Source organism: Trachypithecus francoisi, unplaced genomic scaffold, assembly GCF_009764315.1.
Source record: "Trachypithecus francoisi isolate TF-2019V2 unplaced genomic scaffold, Tfra_2.0 Lachesis_group3, whole genome shotgun sequence".
NCBI classification, from domain to species: domain Eukaryota; kingdom Metazoa; phylum Chordata; class Mammalia; order Primates; family Cercopithecidae; genus Trachypithecus; species Trachypithecus francoisi.
The window spans coordinates 34,181,683-34,203,435 of NW_022681468.1; the positions used below are offsets into that span (position 1 = coordinate 34,181,683).

Sequence of the window (21,753 nt, forward strand, 5' to 3'; positions counted from 1 at the left end):
GCATGAAATAATTACTTGGGGGAGAGGGTTGTTAGACTAGAAAAGCTGGATCAGTCACTACTAAAGTCAGGACCTAGGCAATGGGAAAACAAAAACCAGCTCTTCACACTAATGATTCCAAAGGAATCTACCTCATTAACATTTTCACATGAAAACAGTTTGCCTTAATTTATGCACAATGTCGCTGCCATGCTTCTTATAGCAGGAGGAAAGAGGAATTGTTATGGGATTAAATATTGCTGTCAGGGCTTGGTGCATAGCCACATTTTATCTTATTAGCTCTCACGTCATTTGAATTCTTTACGGTTTCCTTAGATTGGAATCTGCTTAAAATCAGGGGCTGCCGTATCTTCCTCATCTTGTTCTAGCCTTAAGTTCTGAATATGTGTTGGGATTCAATCAGGTCGGTGGGAAAAACATTAAAGATAGTTACAGAGACAGACACAATTCTTGGAAGGTGGAGAAGTTTGCATAGCTTCCGTAATAGATATGGTCGAAGGCAACCTGATCTTTAAACAAATTATAGTAGTAATAAAGGAAGGCAGAGTAGTTTACCTTGTTTGTTTACTCATATGATCTTAAGACTATTATAGTAGTAATAAAGGAAGGCAGAGTAGTTTACCTTGTTTGTTTACTCATATGATCTTAAGACTAATCTTAGATGTACCTCTGGTGCTTAAGTGTTTTTCACTTGGGAAGTCCACAGTATCAATCACCCTCTAATGGTGTTGACTCAAGCCTGTTAATTAGTCTTACTGAATAAATACAAGTCTCACTAGCTGACTGAGGCCTAGTTGCTACTGTTTACCCAACTCTCCAGGGAGTCTGTAAGCGGTGGGACACCCTCAGCTGGACTGGCAAAACAGAGTATCTGTGTGTCAGTGTACTTTATTCATCCGTCGTCGCAGGGTCAGGGTCTGTGGGCAGACCCCTACAGCTGGTGCCCCCTCTGAGGCACACTGCCGGAAATGTTTGTCACTGTTTTCTTAATTCTAAGTTCCTTCTTAACCAAGAACCTGGGCCCTCTCATTTAGAAACTTGCCTCAACAGTATACTGAACAAAATAAAACTTTGTTTTGGTACTTTTCTATCTACAGTAACAGATAAGTCTCTTCACCTGGGTACATTTACAAAACGGTAAATTGACAGGAAAAAAATTAACTTTCATGGTTTTGGATTCTACAATGTGAAATGCTCGCTAGTTTTTCCTTTATCAAAAAACCTTATGCCTGTAATCTCAGCAGTTTAGGAGGCTGAGGCTGAAGGATCACTTGAGGTTTGAAGTCGAGACCAGCCTAGACAACACACTTCATCTCCACACACACACACACACAATAGGCATGGTGGCGTGCACCTGTAGTCCTACCTACTCAGGTGGCTGGGACAGGAAGATCACTGAGCTCAGGAATTTGAGGCTGCAGTCAGAGCCATGATTGTGCCCCCGCACTCCAGTTTTACAGGGAAGGAATTTGAGGCTGCAGTGAGACCATGATTGTGCCCCCTGCACTCCAGTTTTACAGGGAATCCTTGTCTCTAAACAAAAAATTTATTTAAAAAATGTAATTACAATGGGCAAAATAGACTACGTGACCTCTAAGGCCCCTTCCACATATTACTGCTTCTACTGAGAATCTTCCTATTTCCCATTTCCTCTCAGTTAGCTCATCACATTTGATAATTCATATAGTATTTTGTATTTATGTCTAATGATGTTCCTGAACTCCTTGTGTAATTTTTTTTGCCACCATTAGATGACCAGCTACCAGAAATATATATATTTTGAGATGGAGTTTCGCTCTTGTTGCTCATGCTGGAGTGCAGTGGCGCAATCTTGGCTCTCTGCAACCTCCATCTCCTGGGTTCAAGATGCTGTCTCAAAAAAAAAAAAAAAAAAAAAAGAGTAGACAGACTCAGGAGTGTCATTTAATTCAAACATGGCTTGAAAAGAATTTTATTTTTGTTTCTAGAAATTATTTTTCCTGGGTATTTTAGACCGCCATTCTTTAATTTGGCCTTCATGACTCAAGTAATGAAATGCAAAGATTCTGTCAATTAAAAATGTAAGCATTCAAATGCAAATAAATTAACATAAATATTTCAGTATTTTACTATAATCACATTACAAAACAATCTATCAGTTTATCAAACAGTGTGAGTGTGATCACTTCGGTCTACAGTATGATTGTTATATGAGTAGCTCCTGCGTTTGGTATTATCTCCCTGTTTTCTTCTTGACAGCTAGACTGTTTCTTTGCCTGCCTGGGATTCCTTCTCATACCCTTTAATCTCCAGTGACAGTCATAAATGAATTCCTCATCATCTTTTGTTGAGCAAAACTATTTCTCAATTTCATACTTAACAGAAGACTGAAATACAACCCAGAGAAGTTCGTAATCAATTTGACATAAAACCTCTCAGCAGTCTTTTGGGTATCAATTGGGGCCATCATAAAACTTGTTAAAAAGAGTTGGGAAAATAAGCCTCATCTAAACATTGTATACCTGCTTACACTTATTTGCATTAAATTGATTCCATAAAAAAGGAGAAAAAAATGATAGTGTGTAGTTCAAATTGGCTCTCAAGCTAAATGTTTTCTCAGTTTTTCTACTATATCTATCAGGTATTCATGCCAGATTAAAACCTGAAACAGCACTCTTCACAAAATAATCATTAGCTTACACTTACATAGTTTACAGGGAAGTGCTATAAGATTCAGAATAAGTAACATAAAGTTATCTACAGAAAAAATTTTCAGGGCTGGCTAGAAAAAAAGCCTAGAATATTAGGGTTTTCTCAGGCATAATTTTGGAAGATTACATTATGTTCATGAATATAATTATGTACATTTGCCTCAAAAAATGTTTTCCTCTTTAAAATCTACTTAAAGGAAAATTCAGCTGCATTTATGTAGTCTGTTAGGATAAAATAATGCTGAATAGACACCTTAAAGTGCTAATCAAAATGTGGTCCTTGGATCAGCAGGCAATGACATTAGCTGGGAGCTGTCCAGAAATGCAAAGTCTGCGGCGCCACTCCACCTCTGCTACTTCAGTGTCTCTATTTCTACAAGCACTCCTCAGATGATTTGGGGTCACATTAAAGTTTAAGAAAAACAACTTCAAACTTACCTTTCTTCCTTGTAAACAGATGTACATACTTTATTTTGTTTTTAGGGACAAAGAAAAGTAGTATTCTAACTGCCAGATCAAGACTGGTTCTTAAGATGTTCACACTTTGGCCAGGCAAGTAGCTCATGCCTATAATCCCAGCACTTTGGGAGGCTGAGGCGGGTGGATCACCTGAGGTCAGGAGTTTGAGACCAGCCTGGCCAAAATGGTGAAATCCTGTCTCTACTAAAAATACAAAAAATTAGCCAGGCGTGGTGTTGGGCACCTGTAATCCCAGCTACTCAGAAAACTGAAGCAGAGAATCTCCAGAAACAGGGAGGCAGAGGTTGCAGTGAGCCGAGCTCGCGCCATTGCACTCCATCCTGGGCGACAAAAGCATAACTCCCATATCACCAAAAAAACACCCCCCCACCAACCAAAAAGAAAAAAACACCAAAAAAAGATTTTCATGCTCTTTATATAACAACTTGAAAGGGCAAAACGAATTCATACTGTATAAGGTTTTCAAACTAAAATTAATTCACGGGTTTATGGTAAAATTAACCCACAAAGTTCAAGCAACTTAATAGAAATTTCTGATGTGTATTTGCAGACACTAGAATATGCCTGTTTAATGTCTAATTCTTTATATATACAATTCTAAAAAACAAGCCACTCTGACAATCTAAAGGTTTTTACTGAAGCTTGGTTACAAAACATGATTTAAACTGGCATTAAGCGATTAACAGTTTCTACCACATTTATTATAACAATTTTCACTCTGCTGCAGAAACCTTAATATATGAACTTGCACAAATTCATATATTTAGTTGAGGTCCTGCCGCAAACCTCACTGGAGATGTTACGCAGTACACAGTACATCTCCCCAAAGGTTTCAGATTAAGAGATCTCCCTTGTTTTTAGAGGGGCCCTTTAAGATAAGTATACTTGACAGAGCAGGAGAAGAAACCAAGCAAAGGAAATCAAATCTACCTGAATAAACCTTCATGTTAATAGTGGCTAAATAAAAACAACATAATATGATGCCTTAGAAACAGCAACTGTGCAGTACATTAAGAAAAGACAGACACAATAAACTGCTCGAACAAAGTCTTAGGCTGGGGGTGTGTCCGAGAAAAGACTGAAAAACAAACGAAAATGGTAAGGGGCATCTTTTCTGAAATTTTCCGTCGAGAAACCAGAATTTAAAATAAAAAAGAGGCATTTCCATAGATGTATAGTAGATTCATCCAAAATAATATAAATGGCTTCCTTGACCTTTAGATACCAATAGTCATAAAAATCAAGTCCATAAAAAATTCAGCCCGTATTTTTAAGTTTTCTAGTATGCACCACACAATTACAACATGATGCCATTTATTTACATGATTCTGAAAGAACATGAGTCCCCAGGATCAAATATATACATTTTTAATATTTGAAATATTTACATAATGGAACCACATCAGGGTTCGAGGGTAAGAACAGTGTTTTCAAATGTCCTCTCGAGGTGAGTTTAAAAAAAAAAAAAAAAAAAAAATCCAGTAATCCAAAGCTCACATTATGCTTTTCTAACAGGCCAACCTTTACCTTTCTTTTAAATAAGTATTCAGACATGGGAACAGCTGCACCTAATTTGTGTGAAAAGCTGTTTAAAACTTGTTACATTTTCAGGTAATTTTACTCCCTGGTGAAATTCTGATCTACAACAAAGAAAGCCCCAGGAATTTCTCTAAGCACACCATCAGTATAGTTTTAAACACTAATGAGCCAAGGTAAAACAAGATATAAACCTTCTACAAGACAAAAATGAAAACAAAAAGTTAGTGGTTGGTAACTGCCTTGAATGATTTACCTTTATCCTTAAATAAGATGTAAACTTACAAATTGCCGAGCAGAATACCTATCATGTTTGTAAAACTCTCATTGTCTGTCAATTTGCCTAATTTTACTTCATTTTTTTGTTTTGTTTTAAAGGGGGTTTTCACTTATACTTTTGGTATGATGAATTTTTTGTTAAATAAAGGGATATAACAGATTTCAACTAAGGACCAATTAGTGCAAAAATGCATTAAATACAACTCTCCAGTATTTTAGGATATGCCTCATTTCTGAGCAATAAAATTAAAGGGAAAAATCACTATGATCCACATTCCTTTAAAAGAGAAGCTGAAGCAGCCAGCTTATTAATAAGAAAACCCCACCCAGTTAGCAGACCATTGCTCACGATACGAGAATACCATGCTCTGGGAAACTAATAACCTAATTATAACAGACATTTTAGGTTGGAACAGTATCATTTTTCCTTTACAATTCTATTCTTTAGTTAGGAAATGTTTTAAGGACCCCACCAAAGCAAATTAGGGAAAAGAAAGACTTTTACACATACATTCACAAACACATTCATACAGAAATATAGTAGGAATGGATTGTCTGCTAATTTTTGCATTCCAATTTTAAACTCCATGCCTTCACAAGGGCTTGCCATTTCTGATCAAAAGAGAGTGGGAGTGGTTAATAGTTTATGACTGGTGTTTTCAATTAAAATTGTTTACGTTGGTTCCTATACAGTACATTTCAATATTAAGTGCAATTCTGCAAAATAATTGGGGAGTCGTTTTAATATTTACAAGAAACAAATCAGCAGAACAAGATTATTATTAGATAGGCTGTGTACAGTAGCTGCGGCTTATAAAACATACCAGTAATTTGTACCTGGTGAGTATAAAGAGAACCAAGGATTCAGATGACTTTACAACCAAGGGAGTACACAGGGCAACAACAAATTAGAGGACCAAAAAATTCACATTTTCTACAATAAAAAAAAATTACAAATCTCACAATGTCTTCAAAGACAAAGAAAAATTCAAAGTCCTTAAAAGGGTGGCGAAGAAGAAACCTGAAATGGAACTCTTAATATAAAAAGTTTTACTTCACAAGACCAATTTTCTTGGCTTCTGTTTCATATATCAATAATCTCCACATTTTGACTATAAAAACTTCTGCTTCTTCATCAAGTACCTAAAGAGGAAACAAAAACAGCAACACATGTAAGAGAAGCAATCATCAACATCTGCCAACAACAGTGACCAGTATAAAAAAGATTTCCATCCACTGACAATAAGCACTTATTACTTAAATGCTAGTTATGATTGGTTTAGTGGCGGGGCGCAGTGGCTCACATCTGTAATCCCAGCACTTTGGGATGCTGAGGAGGGCAGATAACAAGGTCAGGAGACTGAGACCATCCTGGCTAACAGGGTGAAACCCCATCCCTACTAAAAATACAAAAACTTAGCCAGGCGTGGCAGCGTGTGCCTGTAGTCCCAGCTGCTGGGGAGGCTGAGTCAGGAGAATGGCGTGAACCCGGGAGGCGGAGCTTGCAGTGAGCCAAGATCACGCCACTGCACTCCAGCCTGGGCGACAGAGCAAGACTCCATCTCAAAAAAAAAAAAAGTTTTAAGGTTGTTTTGAGGGGGTAAATGAGATTCTGTATTGTTATTACATGGTTGTATATTTTGTTCTTCTTAAATTACTACGTTCTTTATAACACGTATTTGTTTTCCTTAGAAAGTAGTTTTACTTTCAGTAAAATGACTTAAAGAAAACTTGTCCATTGTGAGAAATGTATTATTAATAAATAGTAAATGGGCTGGACACAGTGGCTCACACCTGTAGTCCCAGTACTTTGGGAGGCTGAGGCAGGCGGATCACCTGAGGTTAAGAGTTCAAGACCAGCCTGGCCAACATGGCAAAACCCCATCTCTCCTAAAAATACAAAAATTAGCTGGGCATGGTGGCAGGAACCTGTAATCCCAGCTACTTGGGAGGCTGAGGTAGGAGAATCGCTTGAACCTGGGAGGCGGAGGTTGCAGTGAGCCAAGATCATGTCATTGCACTCCAGCCTGGGCAACAAGAGCGAAACTCCTCCGTCTCTAAATAAATAAATAGTAAATGTAAATTACCAACAACAAAAAAATCATTCAAAATTCCATGGCTTACTAAACAGTACAATATTTCTGTGATCTACCTTTTATTCTTTTATTTTACCTGTACAGATACTGCATTTATACACATCTGACAAAACTACTTCCCAAGGAAACCACATGCTTTTCATAAAGAACATAGTAATTTAAGAAGAACTAAACAAATACACAATTACATAATAACAATACAGAATTTCATTTATCCCCCAAAACACAACCTCACAAACTTTTTTTTTTCCCCTGGAGACAGGATCTCTCTTGCCACCCAGCCTGGAGTACAGTGGCGTGATCATGGTGCACTGTAGCCTTGACCTCCCAGGCTCAAGTGATCCTCCCACCTCAGTCTCACCAGTAGCTGGGACTACAGGTGTGCACCACTACTCCTAGCTACATTTTTGTGCTTTTTAAATAGAGACAGGCTCTCCCTGTGTTGCCCAGGCTGGTCTCAAACTCCTGGACTCAAGCAATCTGCCCACTGTGGTCTTCCAAAGTGCTGGGATTACAGGTTTGAGCTGCTGTGCACAGCCCAACCGTGCCATCTTAACTAGCATTTATTGTGTACTTGACACTAAAGTGAACATTAAATGAGGATATAAGTAGTACAGTGTTCAGAATACAGTAAACAGAATAAGCAAACACAATCATCATCACGGGGCACACATGACTACTAAGTAACAAGTCTTCTTCCAGTGGTGGACGAGGAAATTGTCTTCCTCTCTACTTATGAGTTAGGGTCCTTGTGTCCCCATCACTATTCCTGCCATCATCCCATACACACATCTGGCCCTCTACATTATGGCTGCTGTGAGGTGAAATGGACTACTCTGCTCCCTTCTAAAGGGGGCAGCTATGACTGTGCTCCAAAAGTGTGGCCTAGAGTTGCCAGGTCTTCATAGAGGAAGCTTGTGGTAGGAATTTAGAGTACTCAATCTCTAGTCAGACTACATAGGTTCAAATTCTCTAGTCAGGCTACATAGGTTCAAACTGCAGTGCTGCCTCTTACTCAGCGATTGGTCTTTGGTTGGGTTACTTAACCTGAGCCTCAGTTTCCTCATCTCTAAAGCGGAGGGGATGTAGCTACATACCATAGCAGTAGGTACTAAGTGGGAATTAAAAGAGATGGTATGTAGTTAAGTGCTCTGAAAAGTGTCTGGTATATAACAAGTACTTAATAAATACCTAGGAGAAGGCTGGGCACAGTGCCTCACGCCTCTAATCCCAGCACTTTGGGAGGACTAGGTGGGCAGATCACCTGAGGTCAGGAGTTTGAGACCAGCCAGGCCAACATGGTGAAACCCATCTCTACAAAAATTACAAAATTTAGCCAGGCGTGGCTAAATTTTAGTCTCTACAAAAATACAAAAATTAGCCAGGCGTGGAGGTGGGCACCTGTAATCCCAACTACTTGGGAGGCTAAGGCAAGAGAACTGCTTGAACCCAAGAAGTGGAGGTTACAGTGAGCCAAGATCATGCCACTGCCACTCCATACAGCCTGGGAAACACAGCAAGACTCTGTCTCAAACAAAAGAAATTAAAAGAAAAAAAAGGAATTTGTCACTTTCTCAATGATGGCAATTAATTAAAGCACTTTTGATCAGATTTCTATGAGCCAGATTTGACCTTCGTTTAAGAACTCTGTTGTATCTAAGTCACACTTCAGAGAGATGTAGGCACAAAATGCCTACATTTTGCCTAAACTTCATTTAATTTACATAAAATGAAAAAGATACAATAGAAAGAAGTCAGACTTTTGTTAAGAGTAAAACAGTACTCAGGCTAAAAATTCAGTCTCCTCATTTATTCAAGAAATATTTACAAGTCCCCTGAGCTTCTTAGCAGAGCTGTTTGACAACACTAGCTCAACTGGTTTCCTCTCATTCTAATCAACAATGAGCCACAAAATCATAAACAGTGGTCTAAATACACTCCAAATATCAATATATTACAACAGATAAAAAAATCTAAAATTAACACTGACATGAAATCTTTACTATGATAGGAACTCTGCTGAGGCCAAACACTGGAACACTGTTTCACTTAAAAAATGTTTTCACTCAGGCCTAACTACGACACCCTCTATTCCAAGAAAAACAGGGCTAGAAGCTTCAGGAAAGTTCAGAATCCAGCCCTAAGGACTGAAATCTATTCACATTTCTCCTTTCCTCTGAGGCAATGAAGTTTTCACAAATGTTTTATCAGGTGTTCTAAACGACAGCTGCATCAAGCTAGCTAGGCAGCAGAAAAGGAATGTTATCTGGCTTTAGACATCATAAAAATGCCTGGCCACAAAGCAGCTTGAACTCACAATCCTTCTTTTTGACTATAAACCCCACTATGTCCCTCCCTGACATCTTTGGTGGCAGTTCCAAGTGCAAGTACTACCAGTCATCTACCACTTCATATCATGTTTGATGATTCTTCCTTACTTACTCATCTTCCCATTGCTGCCTTCTCGCTCTGCCCTTTGGACTCTTGTTCTATTTTATACTACACACCAACAACTAAATTAGGATTTTCCTCTTAACAGAAACCCTCCTCTATCTCCTAGAGCCCTGGCACTTCTCAGGTAGTCTCTCACTCTCAATGTCTTAGTCTCCACAGGAATGACTGCTGGGTCTTCACTGTTTCCTTCTTGGCAAAAAAAAATAACAACTCCATGGACGTTCATAAGCTCTCACCACCTTATCCATTGCAAAAGCAGCTATCTGGCAAGTATCTTGTCTTTCCCCCCACTTAAATGAGTGCTCTGGCAACTATTTCCAGTATTTCTCTCCAATCTGACTCCCAATACCCAGGAATTTCCCACAGTCATACCGTGCACCTTGCCATCGTCCGGACTGACCTATCATACAGACTTGAACTTTCTACACTCTGACCATAACCTCTCCTTTCAGTTGTTTTATTACAATTCACCTTCCACAACTTCACTGGAACCACTAGTCCTTAATTCATTCAAACCACCAGCTCCATTCAGGTATTATTTTCTTCTCTTCCTAACTTGGAGATCATAGTTCATTCAATCTCTTGCTCAACCTTTACCATCAATTATCTTCTCCTTTCCTTGTCTCACAAAAATCAGTGTTAACTACATGCTACCAATGACTGTAATCCCAAATTAAATGCAACGAGGATTTGACGTTCACTGTCAGTACAACAGGTGTTTGGATACACCTGTCCAAAAACCAGCATATATATACAACCTTGTGGCCAAAAAGAAGGAAATAGTGTCCTTTACAGGGTCATGGATGGAACTGGAGGCCACTATCCTTAGCAAACTAACACAGGAACAGAAAACCAAATACAGCATTTCTCACTTGTAAGTGGGAGCTAAATGATGAGAAAACATGAACAAAGAGAGGGGAACAACACAGAAGGTGGCCTATCGTAGGGTGGAGGGTGGCAGGAGGGAGAGGATCAGGAAAAATAACTAATGAGTACTAGGCTTAATACCTGGGTGATGAAATAATCTGTTCAACAAACCCCCAGGCACAAGTTTATCTATATAACAAAACTGCACATGTATCCAACTTAAAAAACACACACACACATATACACACACACACAACTACATGTCTCAGTTTCTGTGGTAATCCCTGTGATGCTTAACCTAACTGCTACCAATGCCATCAGATGTTCTATCTCCTCTACCTCCATTATCGTTTCTACATATCTAATTCAAACAAGTACATCAAGGTTTCAGTATCTGTATACCTCTCTCCCCACTACTACAGGTCATTTGTTCTACATTATGCTTCTAGCACATTGTGCTGGGCATAGGGAAAAAATGAACGGAACTGGTGGAAAAGAATAAAGCCCTATTTATTTATTTAGAGATGGGGTCTCACTCTGTCACCAGGCTGGAGTGCAGTGGCGCGATCTCGGCTCACTGCAACCTCTACCTCACAGGTACAAGTGATTCTCCTGCCTCAGCCTCCCTGAGTAGCTGGGAATATAGGCGCACGCCACCATGCACAGCTAATTTTTGTATTTTTCATAGAGACAGGGTTTCACCATGTTGGTCAGGATGGTCTCGATCTCTTGACCTTGTGATTCACCCGCCTCAGTATCCCAAAGTACTGGGATCACAGGCGTAAGCCACTGCACCCGGCCACTCAAGTTTTAATTCAGGCCTAAAAAAGATTCTAGAACAAAGATAGGCAGGAAGTGAATCAAATTCAAAAATGAGTTTATATAGATGTTAATTAAAATATTAATAATAGTGCATTTCTGGCCAGGTGTAGTGGCTCATGTCTGTAATCTCAACACTCTGGGGGGCTGAGGCAGGAGGATCACTTGAGCCTAGGAATTCAAGACTACCCTGGGCAACATAGTAAGACCCCATCTATATTTTAAGACAAAAAAATTTTTTTTTTTTTAATTAAATAAAAATAGTGAATTTCCAACTTACCATAGCAACATCATCTAAAATGCTCTGGGGTGAACTATGAGCCATAACCTAAAAGAGAAAAATAATTGTCACATTAAAAATAAATAAAAATTAACAATATAGTCAAGAAATTTTAAGGTATGAATCCTCAAATTCAGACAGGAATTTCTTGTGACTAAGGAACCATTCTATAAATGTTTTAATTTTCAGAATATCATTCTTCAATGAAAGAGGCACCAAAACCTGGAATCTTAATCTCTATAGTGGTCTGTAGTCTAACTTTAAGTCAATTCTGACACAAGTTGTTTTTTTTTTTTTGAGACGGAGTCCTGCTCTGTCACCCAGGTGCAGTGATGCTATCTCAGCTCACTGCAAGCTCCGCCTTCTGGGTTCACGCCATTCTCCTGCCTCAGCCTCCCAAGTAGCTGGGACTACAAGCGCCTGCCACCATGCCTGGATAATTTTTTGTATTTTTAGTAGAGATGGGGTTTCACCATGTTAGCCAAGATGTTAGCCAGGATGGTCTCGATCTCCTGACCTCGTGATCCGCCTGCCTCAGCCTCCCAAAGTACTGGGATTACAGGCATGAGCCACCGCGCCCGGCCTTGACACAAGTTTTAATGCCACAATAATTACAAGTTAGAGAAGGCAGAGTAAATTTACTGTTCATATCAAAAGAGCACTGCTAGCAGAAAAATACCTTATCTATACCTTTATAGAAATACGGTGTTTCTACTATGTTAACTGTTTTGTTAAAGTTAAGACTATGTTTTCAGGAGACAATGGGAAGATATACCTTAGTGGTTAAGAGCATGGGTTTCAAAGGCTAGACTCAGTATACAACAGCGCCAAGACACAACCTCTCCTTAAACCTCAATTTCTTCATGTATAAAATGGGTAAAACATTCATGACAGACACATTCTAACAGTGTTATGTTAAAAGAAGTTTTTCTTTTTTTGAGACAGAATTTCACTCTTATCGCACAGGCTGGAGTGCAATGGAGCGATCACAGCTCACTTCAACCTCCGCCTCCCGGGTTCAAGTGATTCTCCTGCCTCAGCCTTCAGAGTAGCTGGGATTACAGGCGCCCACCATCATGCCCACCCTATTTTTGACTTTTTAGTAAAGACGGGGTTTTACCATGTTGGCCAGGCTGGTCTCGAACTCATGACCACAAGTGTTCTGCCCCGTTGGCCTCCCAAAGTGCAGGAATTACAAGGCTTGGGCCATCACCTTGCTAACATTTTACAGAACTTTATCTTCGGCTGGCATGATGGCTCACGCCTTGTAATCCCTGCACTTTGGGAGGCCAACGCGGGCAGATCACTTGAGGTCAGGAGTTCGAGGCAGATCACTTGAGGTCAGTTCGAGACCAGCCCGGCCAATGTGGTGAAACCCCGTCTCTACTAAAAATACAAAAAATTAGCCTGGTGTAAACCAAACACTGCATGTTCTCACTCATAAGTGGGAGCTGAACAATTAGAACACATGGACACAGGGAGGGGAACATCACACAGCTGGGCCTGTCGCGGAGTTGGGGGCTAACGCAGGGAGAGCATTAGGAGAAATACCTAATGTAAATGATGGGTTGATGGGTGTAGCAAACCACCATGTTACACCTATGTAACAAACCTGCACATTCTGCATATGTACCCCAGAATTTAAAGTATAATTTAAAAAAAAGAAAGAAAGAAAGAAAAAAAAATTAGCAGGGTGTGGTGGCATGTGCCTATAGTTCCGGCTTCTCAGGATCCTAAGGCAGGAGGATCACTTTAGGCTGGGCGTTCAAAGCTGCAGTGAGCCATGACTGCGCCACTGCACTCCAGCGTGGGGGACAAAGCAAAACTCCGACTCAAAACAAAAAACAGCAGCAACAACAACAAAAAAAACAAAACACAATATCTGCCGAGAACACAGCCTGTCAGTCAACAAACACTGATCGTTACTATGATATGAAATGAACTATTTTCATCCTATCCAAAGGATGGGTGACTGACAAAGGAGTTGATGGGAAAAGCTATTGGCTATGTCTATAAAATCTCAACATAATTATTCCAACCAAGACAAGAAGAAGATGGCACAGCATTCTCAGGGGCAGAAAGAGAGCACACAATTGGCAGTAACCAGCAACTCCATCCTCCTTGACCCACAGAAAGAAAAACACATGGTGTGCAGAGTCTGAAGTTACATAGAAGGGTTCATTAAAACAAACATAAATCTGCATCCACTGCAGTGAATAATGAAACACACCAAAAATAAAAATAACTTTTAAAAAGCAGATATAAATCACTTAATTGAACCTAAACCATCATGCAACTTGACTCTGTAAAATTTCTGCTCTTTCAAAAAGTGTCTAATATTTTAATATACAAAATAAAAGCTGGCATGGAAGATAATAGAAGACTAACCTTAGAACAAACAAAATCAACTAATGTAGCTTCCTCTTCACCTATATATTCTATGATTTTCTTATTAATCCATGGTCTAATTCGACGTTCCATCAGTATCTGCAAAACAAAGCATGGTTACTGAATTAAAGAATTGTAACTTGCGATCACAGTTATTAAAGCTTCATGATTTTTCCTGAGACTAAAATATAATGTTAATTTACAAGTTGAACTAAGACAGATATGTATCAAGATACAATCATCTGCTTTTAATAAGTCTTCAAGTACCACCAAAAATTTTTCCATTATTACTAATTTCTTGACCATGGCATTGAGTTGGTGTCAAGATGATCATCCCTACTTATTTGTCATTAATAGAATCAAACGAGGTTTTTTCTTCTTCAAATGAATTTTTATGGCATATTCCAACTGTTCCCAATAACATGATGAAATATAATTTCCTACTCACAGAATCCACAATAGACCAATCCAGGGGATAAGCGAAGAGCTCAGGTTTGGCTGTAGGGATTTTCTCAATGAGACTCTTAATGTGTTTACGCTTTTCTTCAGTGTTTACAGTGCCTTTGGCTGCATTTTTATCATCTTCACCATAATCCAAGGGAACAAGTTTCCTTTTTCGGGGTACGTCATCACTGTCTTCATCCTCAAATTTGTTAAAGACACTATCTACAGGCAGTTTCTTTCTCTTCACAGAATTAGGCTGACCAGGACTATTGGAAGCACCTACAGTAAAAACACTCTCTTAGCATGATGACTTAATTTCCAAATGTTTCATTTTACAACCCACCATCCCTCAAAAGCAATGCAAAATATACTTCCACAAATCTTAGAGAAAGATCCCAACTGTAAAAAATAACTCACTACTCACAAGTGCTAGAAAATTAAACTTTTCACTTCTTCTCAGAACTCGAGGCAGCTGCAGATATAGGAGCACTAGTAAAACTATGAAAACAATCGTGAGCTAGAAAGGCATTTTTTAGTAATCTTCTATCTACCTAACCAAGCACAAATACATATTTTTTTCCTTAAAGCACAATACAGGTATTTGCAGGGGTGAAGGGAAGAAAATAAAGAAGGAAGGAAATGCTAACGTACCCAGTTTAAGACTTAGTCCTATTTTTGGCCTATGCTCCTCAGGTTGTTGTTGATCTGGTGAGTTTTCATGAGGAATAATAATACCACAGGGAGACTCATCCCCAGGAGTGTTAGGTGTTGCATTGCCACTGGCAGAAGAAACAGACGGAGCAGAGCTGATGGGCCTCAGAGTAGGTTTCAGACAAGGCTTTTGCTCTGGCTCCTCTTCCTCTTCCATGGGTTCTTCTCGTTTTTCTTCTTTTTCTTGCTTTTCTTCTTCCTCTTCTTCTGATTCTGGCTCTTGCTTTATTTGTGGCTGCCTGCGCCTCTCGGCCTCTTGTTCCATCTAAAACCAAAACAATAATGTGATTAACTACAACTCTACACCATCCAACTTGATTTTTGTTTTACATTATCTCTTGTAAAATGCCTTTATGAAAAGAGAAAAAGCCAGGTGTGGTGGCTCACGCCTGTAATCACAGCACTTTGGGAGGCCGCGGCGGGCAGATCACCTGAGGTCACGAGTTTGAGACCAGCTTGGCCAACATGGTGAAACCCTATCTCTACTGAAAATACAAAAATTAGCCAAGTGTGGTGGTGCGAGACTGTAATCCTAGCTACTCAGGAAGCTGAGGCAGGAGAATTGCTTGAACCTGGGAGGTGGAGGTTGCAGTGAGCCTCGCAGAACTGCACTACAGCCTGGGCAACAGAGCTAGACTCCATCTCAAAAAGAAAAAAGAAAAAAAAAAAAAGGACATGGGCAGTGGCTCAATCCCAGGTAAAACAGGAAAACCCCATCTCTACAAAAAAGCATAAAGAAGTTAGGCACTCTGCTCATGTTTGTAAGTGTCCCAGACACTCAGGAGGTAGAGGCCTGAGGACCACTTGAGCCCAGGAGGCAGAGGGTGCAGTGAACCAAGATTCCACCACTGCACTCCAGCCTAGGCAACAAAGCCAGACTCTGTCTCAGGAAAATAAAAAAAGGCCGGGCACAGCGGTTCACGCCTGTAATCCCAGGACTCTGGGAGGCCAAGATGGGCGGATCACTTGGGGTCAGGAGTTCAAGACTAGCCTGACCAACATGGTAAAACCCCGTTGCCACTAAAAATACAAAAATTAGTCAGGAGTGGTGGCACATGCCTGTAATCCCAGCTACTCGGGAGGCTGAGGCAAGAGAATCCCTGGAGCCTGGGAAGCGGAGTTTGCAGTGAGCCGAGATGACACCACTGTACTCCAGCCTGGGTGACAGAGCGAGACCCCATCTCAAAAAAATAAATAAATAAAAATAAAAATACAAAAATTAGCCAGGCAAGGTGGCGTGCACCTGTAATCCCTAATACTAACCAGCTACTTAGGGTACCTGAGGCAGGAGAATTGCTTGAACCCAGGATTCAGGGGCTGCAGTGAGCAGAGATCACACTATTGCACTCCAGTGTGGGCAAGAGAGTGAAACTCTATCTCAAAAACAAAACAAAACAAAAAACAAAAAAGGACACAGCTTTATTTTAAATACAAAATACTGGCCAGGTGTGGTAGCTCACGCCAGTAATGCCAGCAACACTTTGGGAGGCTGAGGCGGGTGGATCACCTGAGGTCAGGAGTTCGAGACCAGCCTGGACAACATGGTGAAACCCTGTCTCTACTAAGAAAACACAAAAAATTAGACAATCCCAGCTACTCCAGAGGCTGAGGCAGGAGAATCGCTTAAACCCGGGAGGCAGAGATTGCAGTGAGCCGAGATCACACCCATTGCATTCCAGGCTGGGCACCAAGAGTGAAACTCCATCTCAAAATAAATAAATAAAAAATAAAAATAAAAACAAAATACTTTGGCAATAGAGAAGGAATTTAAATCACAAAAAGTAAGTGTCAGACCAAATTATAGGAAGAACAGGTTCAAATACAGAAATAACAGATTCTAGCAAAGTGGCATTAGAAGACATACGATAGGCCGGGCACAGTGGCTCAAGCCTGTAATCCCAGCACTTGGGGAGGCTGAGACTGGCAGATCATGAGGTCAGGAGATCGAGACCATTCTGGCTAACACGGTGAAACCCCGTCTCTACTAAAAAAATACAAAAAAACTAGCTGGGCGAGGTGGCGGGCGCCTGTAGTCCCAGCTACTCGGGAGGCTGAGGCAGGAGAATGGCATAAGCCGGGGAGGTGGAGCTTGCAGTGAGCTGAGATCCAGCCACTGCACTCCAGCCTGGGCGACAGAGCTAGACTCCGTCTCAAGAAAAAAAAAAAAAAAAAAAAGATATACAATAGAATGGCCAGGCGCAGTGGCTCATGCCTGTAATCCCAGTACTTTGGGAGGCTGAAGCCAGTGATCACTTGAGGTAGACCAGCCTGGCCAACATGGTGAAACCCTGTCTCCAACTAACAATACAAAAATTAGCTGGGCATGGTGGCGGGCACCTGTAATCCCAACTACTTGGGTAGCTGAGCCAGGAGAATAACTTGAACCTAGGAGGCAGAGGTTGCAGTGAGCTGAGATCGCACCACTGCACTCCTGCCTGGGGAAGACAGAGCCAGACTCCATCTAATTTAAAAAAAAAAAAAAAAAAAAGACATACAAATAAAACAAATGAATAAGACATCCGCAGGATGTTTAGAATGAAGTTGTAAATCAACTAATACTGACAACTTGTGTAATTAAAGAAAAAGTACTAATAACGTTCCACAAAATAGCACATTACATGGAGCATAAAATGCATTTCCCGTAACTATAAATTAAACTGCATCATAGTTGGCTTTAATATGACATGATAACCTTAAAACAAAATCATGTGGATGGTATAATATCTTACCCTCTGGAGCTCTGCATCTGGATCTGGATGCCCTTCTGCCAGAAGGCGCTGCCTGATTTCCTCAAGCTCCTCCTTCTCTCTCTTCCTATCTCGTTCATCTGCTTCCATTTCCTTTTCTCTATCACGCAACCTTTTCTGAAGAGCACTTCCTCTGTAAAAGTGAATGATAAAAGGCTTCATTTAATACTCAGATCATCGAGCAGTACACATGACATCTCCAACAGCACCTCTTTTCAATACTACAACCTGCATGCTAAGAGGTTAAAGAATGTCTTAATGTTCTGTATCTACAGAACACACCAGTGTGTTCTCTACCTATAAATGTATAACAAATAAGCATTATCTTGTCATTTACCCCAAAGTCATTCTAATAAATGTTTAAAGAAGTAAAATAGTCGCTTTCAGAAAGAGAGCTCATATTTTGTGCCTATTTCACAAGGAATACCCAACAAATAATTTTCGTTTCCCTAGATACCAACCTAAAAAAATACATAAAGTAGCAGTAGTAGCACTGAGAGTTCTGTAACCCCAATTTATTCACTTGTAAAAAATATCTCAGAAAGTAGTGCAGAATCAACAGAAAGCAGAGGTTCTCTCCTATCTAGCAGTTCATTACTTCTCAGAATGTTGACGTTATACATTGCCACTTTATGCTTCTAGCCTTCAATGATTTTACTGATTTCATGGCATTTTCTACAAAGCCAAATCCCTGGCACTCTTTAAATTTAAGCAACTAATTACAATGCTTTAATTATTTTGGCTATACTGTATTAAACTATATTAAATATCTTCATTATGATTGTATCATGTCAGACAAATTAGATAAAATACTATAGATAAAACAGAACTATAGATAAAACAGTATCAAGACACTGTCTATATCCCCAGGGAACTTACAGTTTGGATGGAAGGAAGAGCAAAACAAGCAATTTTGCCATAAAGTCATAAATATTAGAATGAGAGTAGTTTGAAAATGCCATGGGAACAAAGAATGAGAGAAGGCAGTTGTCACAACTCTTACTTCACAATAATGTATCAATTTGGAGATGGGGTGAGAGACAGGAGCTCAAATTGCTAGGAGACCAAAATTTCTAGACAAACCCAGATAGTTACAGAGATTAGTTGTAACTTGCTATAAAAATTGGACCTAGCAGACAGGTGTGGTAGCCCACATCTATAGTCCAACCTACTCAAGAGACTGTGAAGGGAGGATTGCTTGAGCCCAAGAGTTCAAGGTTACAATGAACTATGATCATGCCACTGCATTCCAGCCAAGGTAAGACCCTGTCTCTAAAAAACATCAAGAAAAAATTTTAAAAATCAGACCCACTTACAACACACAAAGATAAAAATAGTATTATTTGATATAATACTATCATGGGCTCCCCCACTGCACAAAAGATGCATAGAAACGTTGATACTTTTCTGATAGCTCTTCTTTTCTCCCAAGAAAACGGTGTATTCGCTATAGAAGTAATTATTACACGGAATGTGAAAGTTTCTTGTTTTCTTTTCTTTTCTTTTTTTTTTTGAGACGGAGTCTCGCTCTGCCGCCCAGGCTGGAGTGCGGTGGCCAGACCTCAGTTCACTGCAAGCTCCGCCTCCTGGGTTTACGCCATTCTCCTGCCTCAGCCTCCCGAGTAGCTGGGACTACAGGCGCCCGCCACCTCGCCCGGCTAGTTTTTTGTATTTTTTTAGTAGAGACGGGGTTTCACCGTGTTAGCCAGGATGGTCTCGATCTCCTGACCTCATGATCTGCCCGTCTCGGCCTCCCAAAGTGCTGGGATTACAGGCTTGAGTCACCATGCCCGGCCAAGTTTCTTGTTTTCTTATTCCACTTAGTGAACCTGCATCATCAACTGTGAGTATGGGAAAACACAGCTAATAAAAAACCAAGTATGAGTCCACAGAACAAGCCTTCTTTACCTGTAATATTTGGGGTCATCTCTATCATCATCATAGTCTTCTAAGAATTCTTTTAGTCGTTTAGCTTCTTTGGCCTTTGAGGAAATAAGGACAATGTATAAAAATAACATACAAGTAATAAAGATTACCCTTCCCTTTTTCGTGTAAACAGATTTTTCGGACTCAGACATCAACCAAGAGTAAGGGGAAGATTTATAGGAATTTCTCTTCACATAATTTTAGGAAAAACATGGCCGTTTCAATAAATGAAACTACAGTCTCTCCTGGATCCCAGAATTTAAACCATATTTATAAATGTATAATGTATCCAGCTATTTGGTTTAAATAAACTTGGGCTAGACTGGGAAATGGTATTTTTACTATTTTCTATAGAGAAAATATTTTCTAATTTAAGTTGGAGCTATCTGCACAGCTCTCTCTCTACAGTTGTACATAAAATGTTTTTACTGTAAAATGAGATATGTATAAAATACCACTCTATGCCATAATAAAATAATAATACTTTGGTTTAAAAAAATATTTTTCTTATCCCCTTAAATTTTATTTTTCACATACTTCATATATTAATTATAAGTCACATTAGACATTTTAAATTTTTTACCTCTAAGAAAAGTCTGAATGAGGACGTATCTGTAAAATGCAAACCACATACATATACTACGCTACAATAAATATGCTCTTTGAATATAATCTTCAAAATACAATACCTAAGCACACCAACAAAACTGGAGATTATCTTATTAAATGAAAAATACGGCTCATGCCTGTAATCCCAGCACTTCGGGAGGCCAAGGCAGGCAGATCATTTGAGGTCAGGAGTTTGAGACCATCCTGGCCAACATGGTGAAACCCTGTCTCTACTAAAAATACAAAAATTAGCTGGGTGTGGTGGCACACGCCTATAATCCCAGCTACTCGGGAGGCTAAGGCAGGAGAATCGCTTATCACTTGAACCTGGGAGGAGGAGGTTGCAGTGAGCCAAGATTGCACCCCCTGCGTGGGTGGCAGAGCAACACTCCGTCTCAAAAAAAATAAAAAGTATATACATACATATATATATATATATATATATATATGTATGTATGTTTACATGTATGTATGTATATGTTTTTTAATTCCATTTTTCAGGTAGATGATACTATAAGAAATACTTTTTTTTTTTTTTTTTGAGGCGGAGTCTCGCTCTGTCGCACGGACTGGAGTGCAGTGGCCAGATCTCAGCTCACTGCAAGCTCCGCCTCCCGGGTTTACGCCATTCTTCTGCCTCAGCCTCCTGAGTAGCTGGGACTACAGGCGCCCGCCACCTCGCCCGGCTCGTTTTTGTATTTTTAGTAGAGATGGGGTTTCATCGTGTTAGCCAGGATGGTCTCGATCTCCTGACCTAGTGATCCGCCCATCTCGGCCTCCCAAAGTGCTGGGATTACAGGCTTGAGCCACCGCGCCCGGCCAAGAAATACTTTTTAAGAAACGCAGAAATTTAAATCATGTTCATCAATCAATTCAAAGGTTAATGCCTACCTAACTCTAAACTGATAGCAAACAATCCGTGAGATAAAATGAATCTCTTACTCTTTTAACTTAACGGAATTTCTATTACATCTAATAAGAACAGTTCAACAATTTTAAAAATATGCAGATTCTTAAAAATAAGTTAGTAACTTTTTTTTTTTTTGTTAGTAACTTTTTGACTTAAATATTACTATATGACAAATTTACTTTGATGGTATACAGAAAGATAACTTTGGATGCAGCAAAAATTTGAAAAGAGGAAAAAAGATTTTGGTGTACTTAAATTGGCTCAAAATGCTCAAAATACATAAAAATTAAATTATCCATGAACAGAGAAGTGTGTGCATTTCAATTATTAAGTTACTTGTAGTCAGCAGTAAAGATATAATCTGACTTTATACCTGAAAAATCACTTACTTTAGCCTAGAATCTTACCATTTCTCTTCTTCTTTCTTCTTCTCTTTCAGCTTCTTTCTCATATTCCCGGGTTTTCTTTCGTTCTCTGATTTCCCAATTCTTAAGGCGCTAAAAAAATTAAATTTTGA

General features: G+C 39.6%; 1 protein-coding gene across 1 annotated transcript in view; it reads right to left on the bottom strand.

Moving 5' to 3' along the window:
* Positions 1-3,785: 3,785 nt before the first annotated feature.
* The window catches only part of RBM25 (RNA binding motif protein 25), a 70,535-nt gene continuing 52,567 nt past the window's right edge, over positions 3,786-21,753 (bottom strand). The window contains exons 12-19 of the mRNA XM_033187525.1: positions 21,644-21,733; positions 19,700-19,773; positions 17,774-17,924; positions 14,985-15,309; positions 14,338-14,612; positions 13,890-13,988; positions 11,502-11,549; positions 3,786-6,128 (exon numbers count right to left, since the gene is read on the bottom strand). Coding sequence (XP_033043416.1) covers positions 6,036-6,128; positions 11,502-11,549; positions 13,890-13,988; positions 14,338-14,612; positions 14,985-15,309; positions 17,774-17,924; positions 19,700-19,773; positions 21,644-21,733 — 1,155 coding nt within the window. The 3' untranslated portion in view covers positions 3,786-6,035. The remainder of the gene's footprint in view (positions 6,129-11,501; positions 11,550-13,889; positions 13,989-14,337; positions 14,613-14,984; positions 15,310-17,773; positions 17,925-19,699; positions 19,774-21,643; positions 21,734-21,753) is intronic.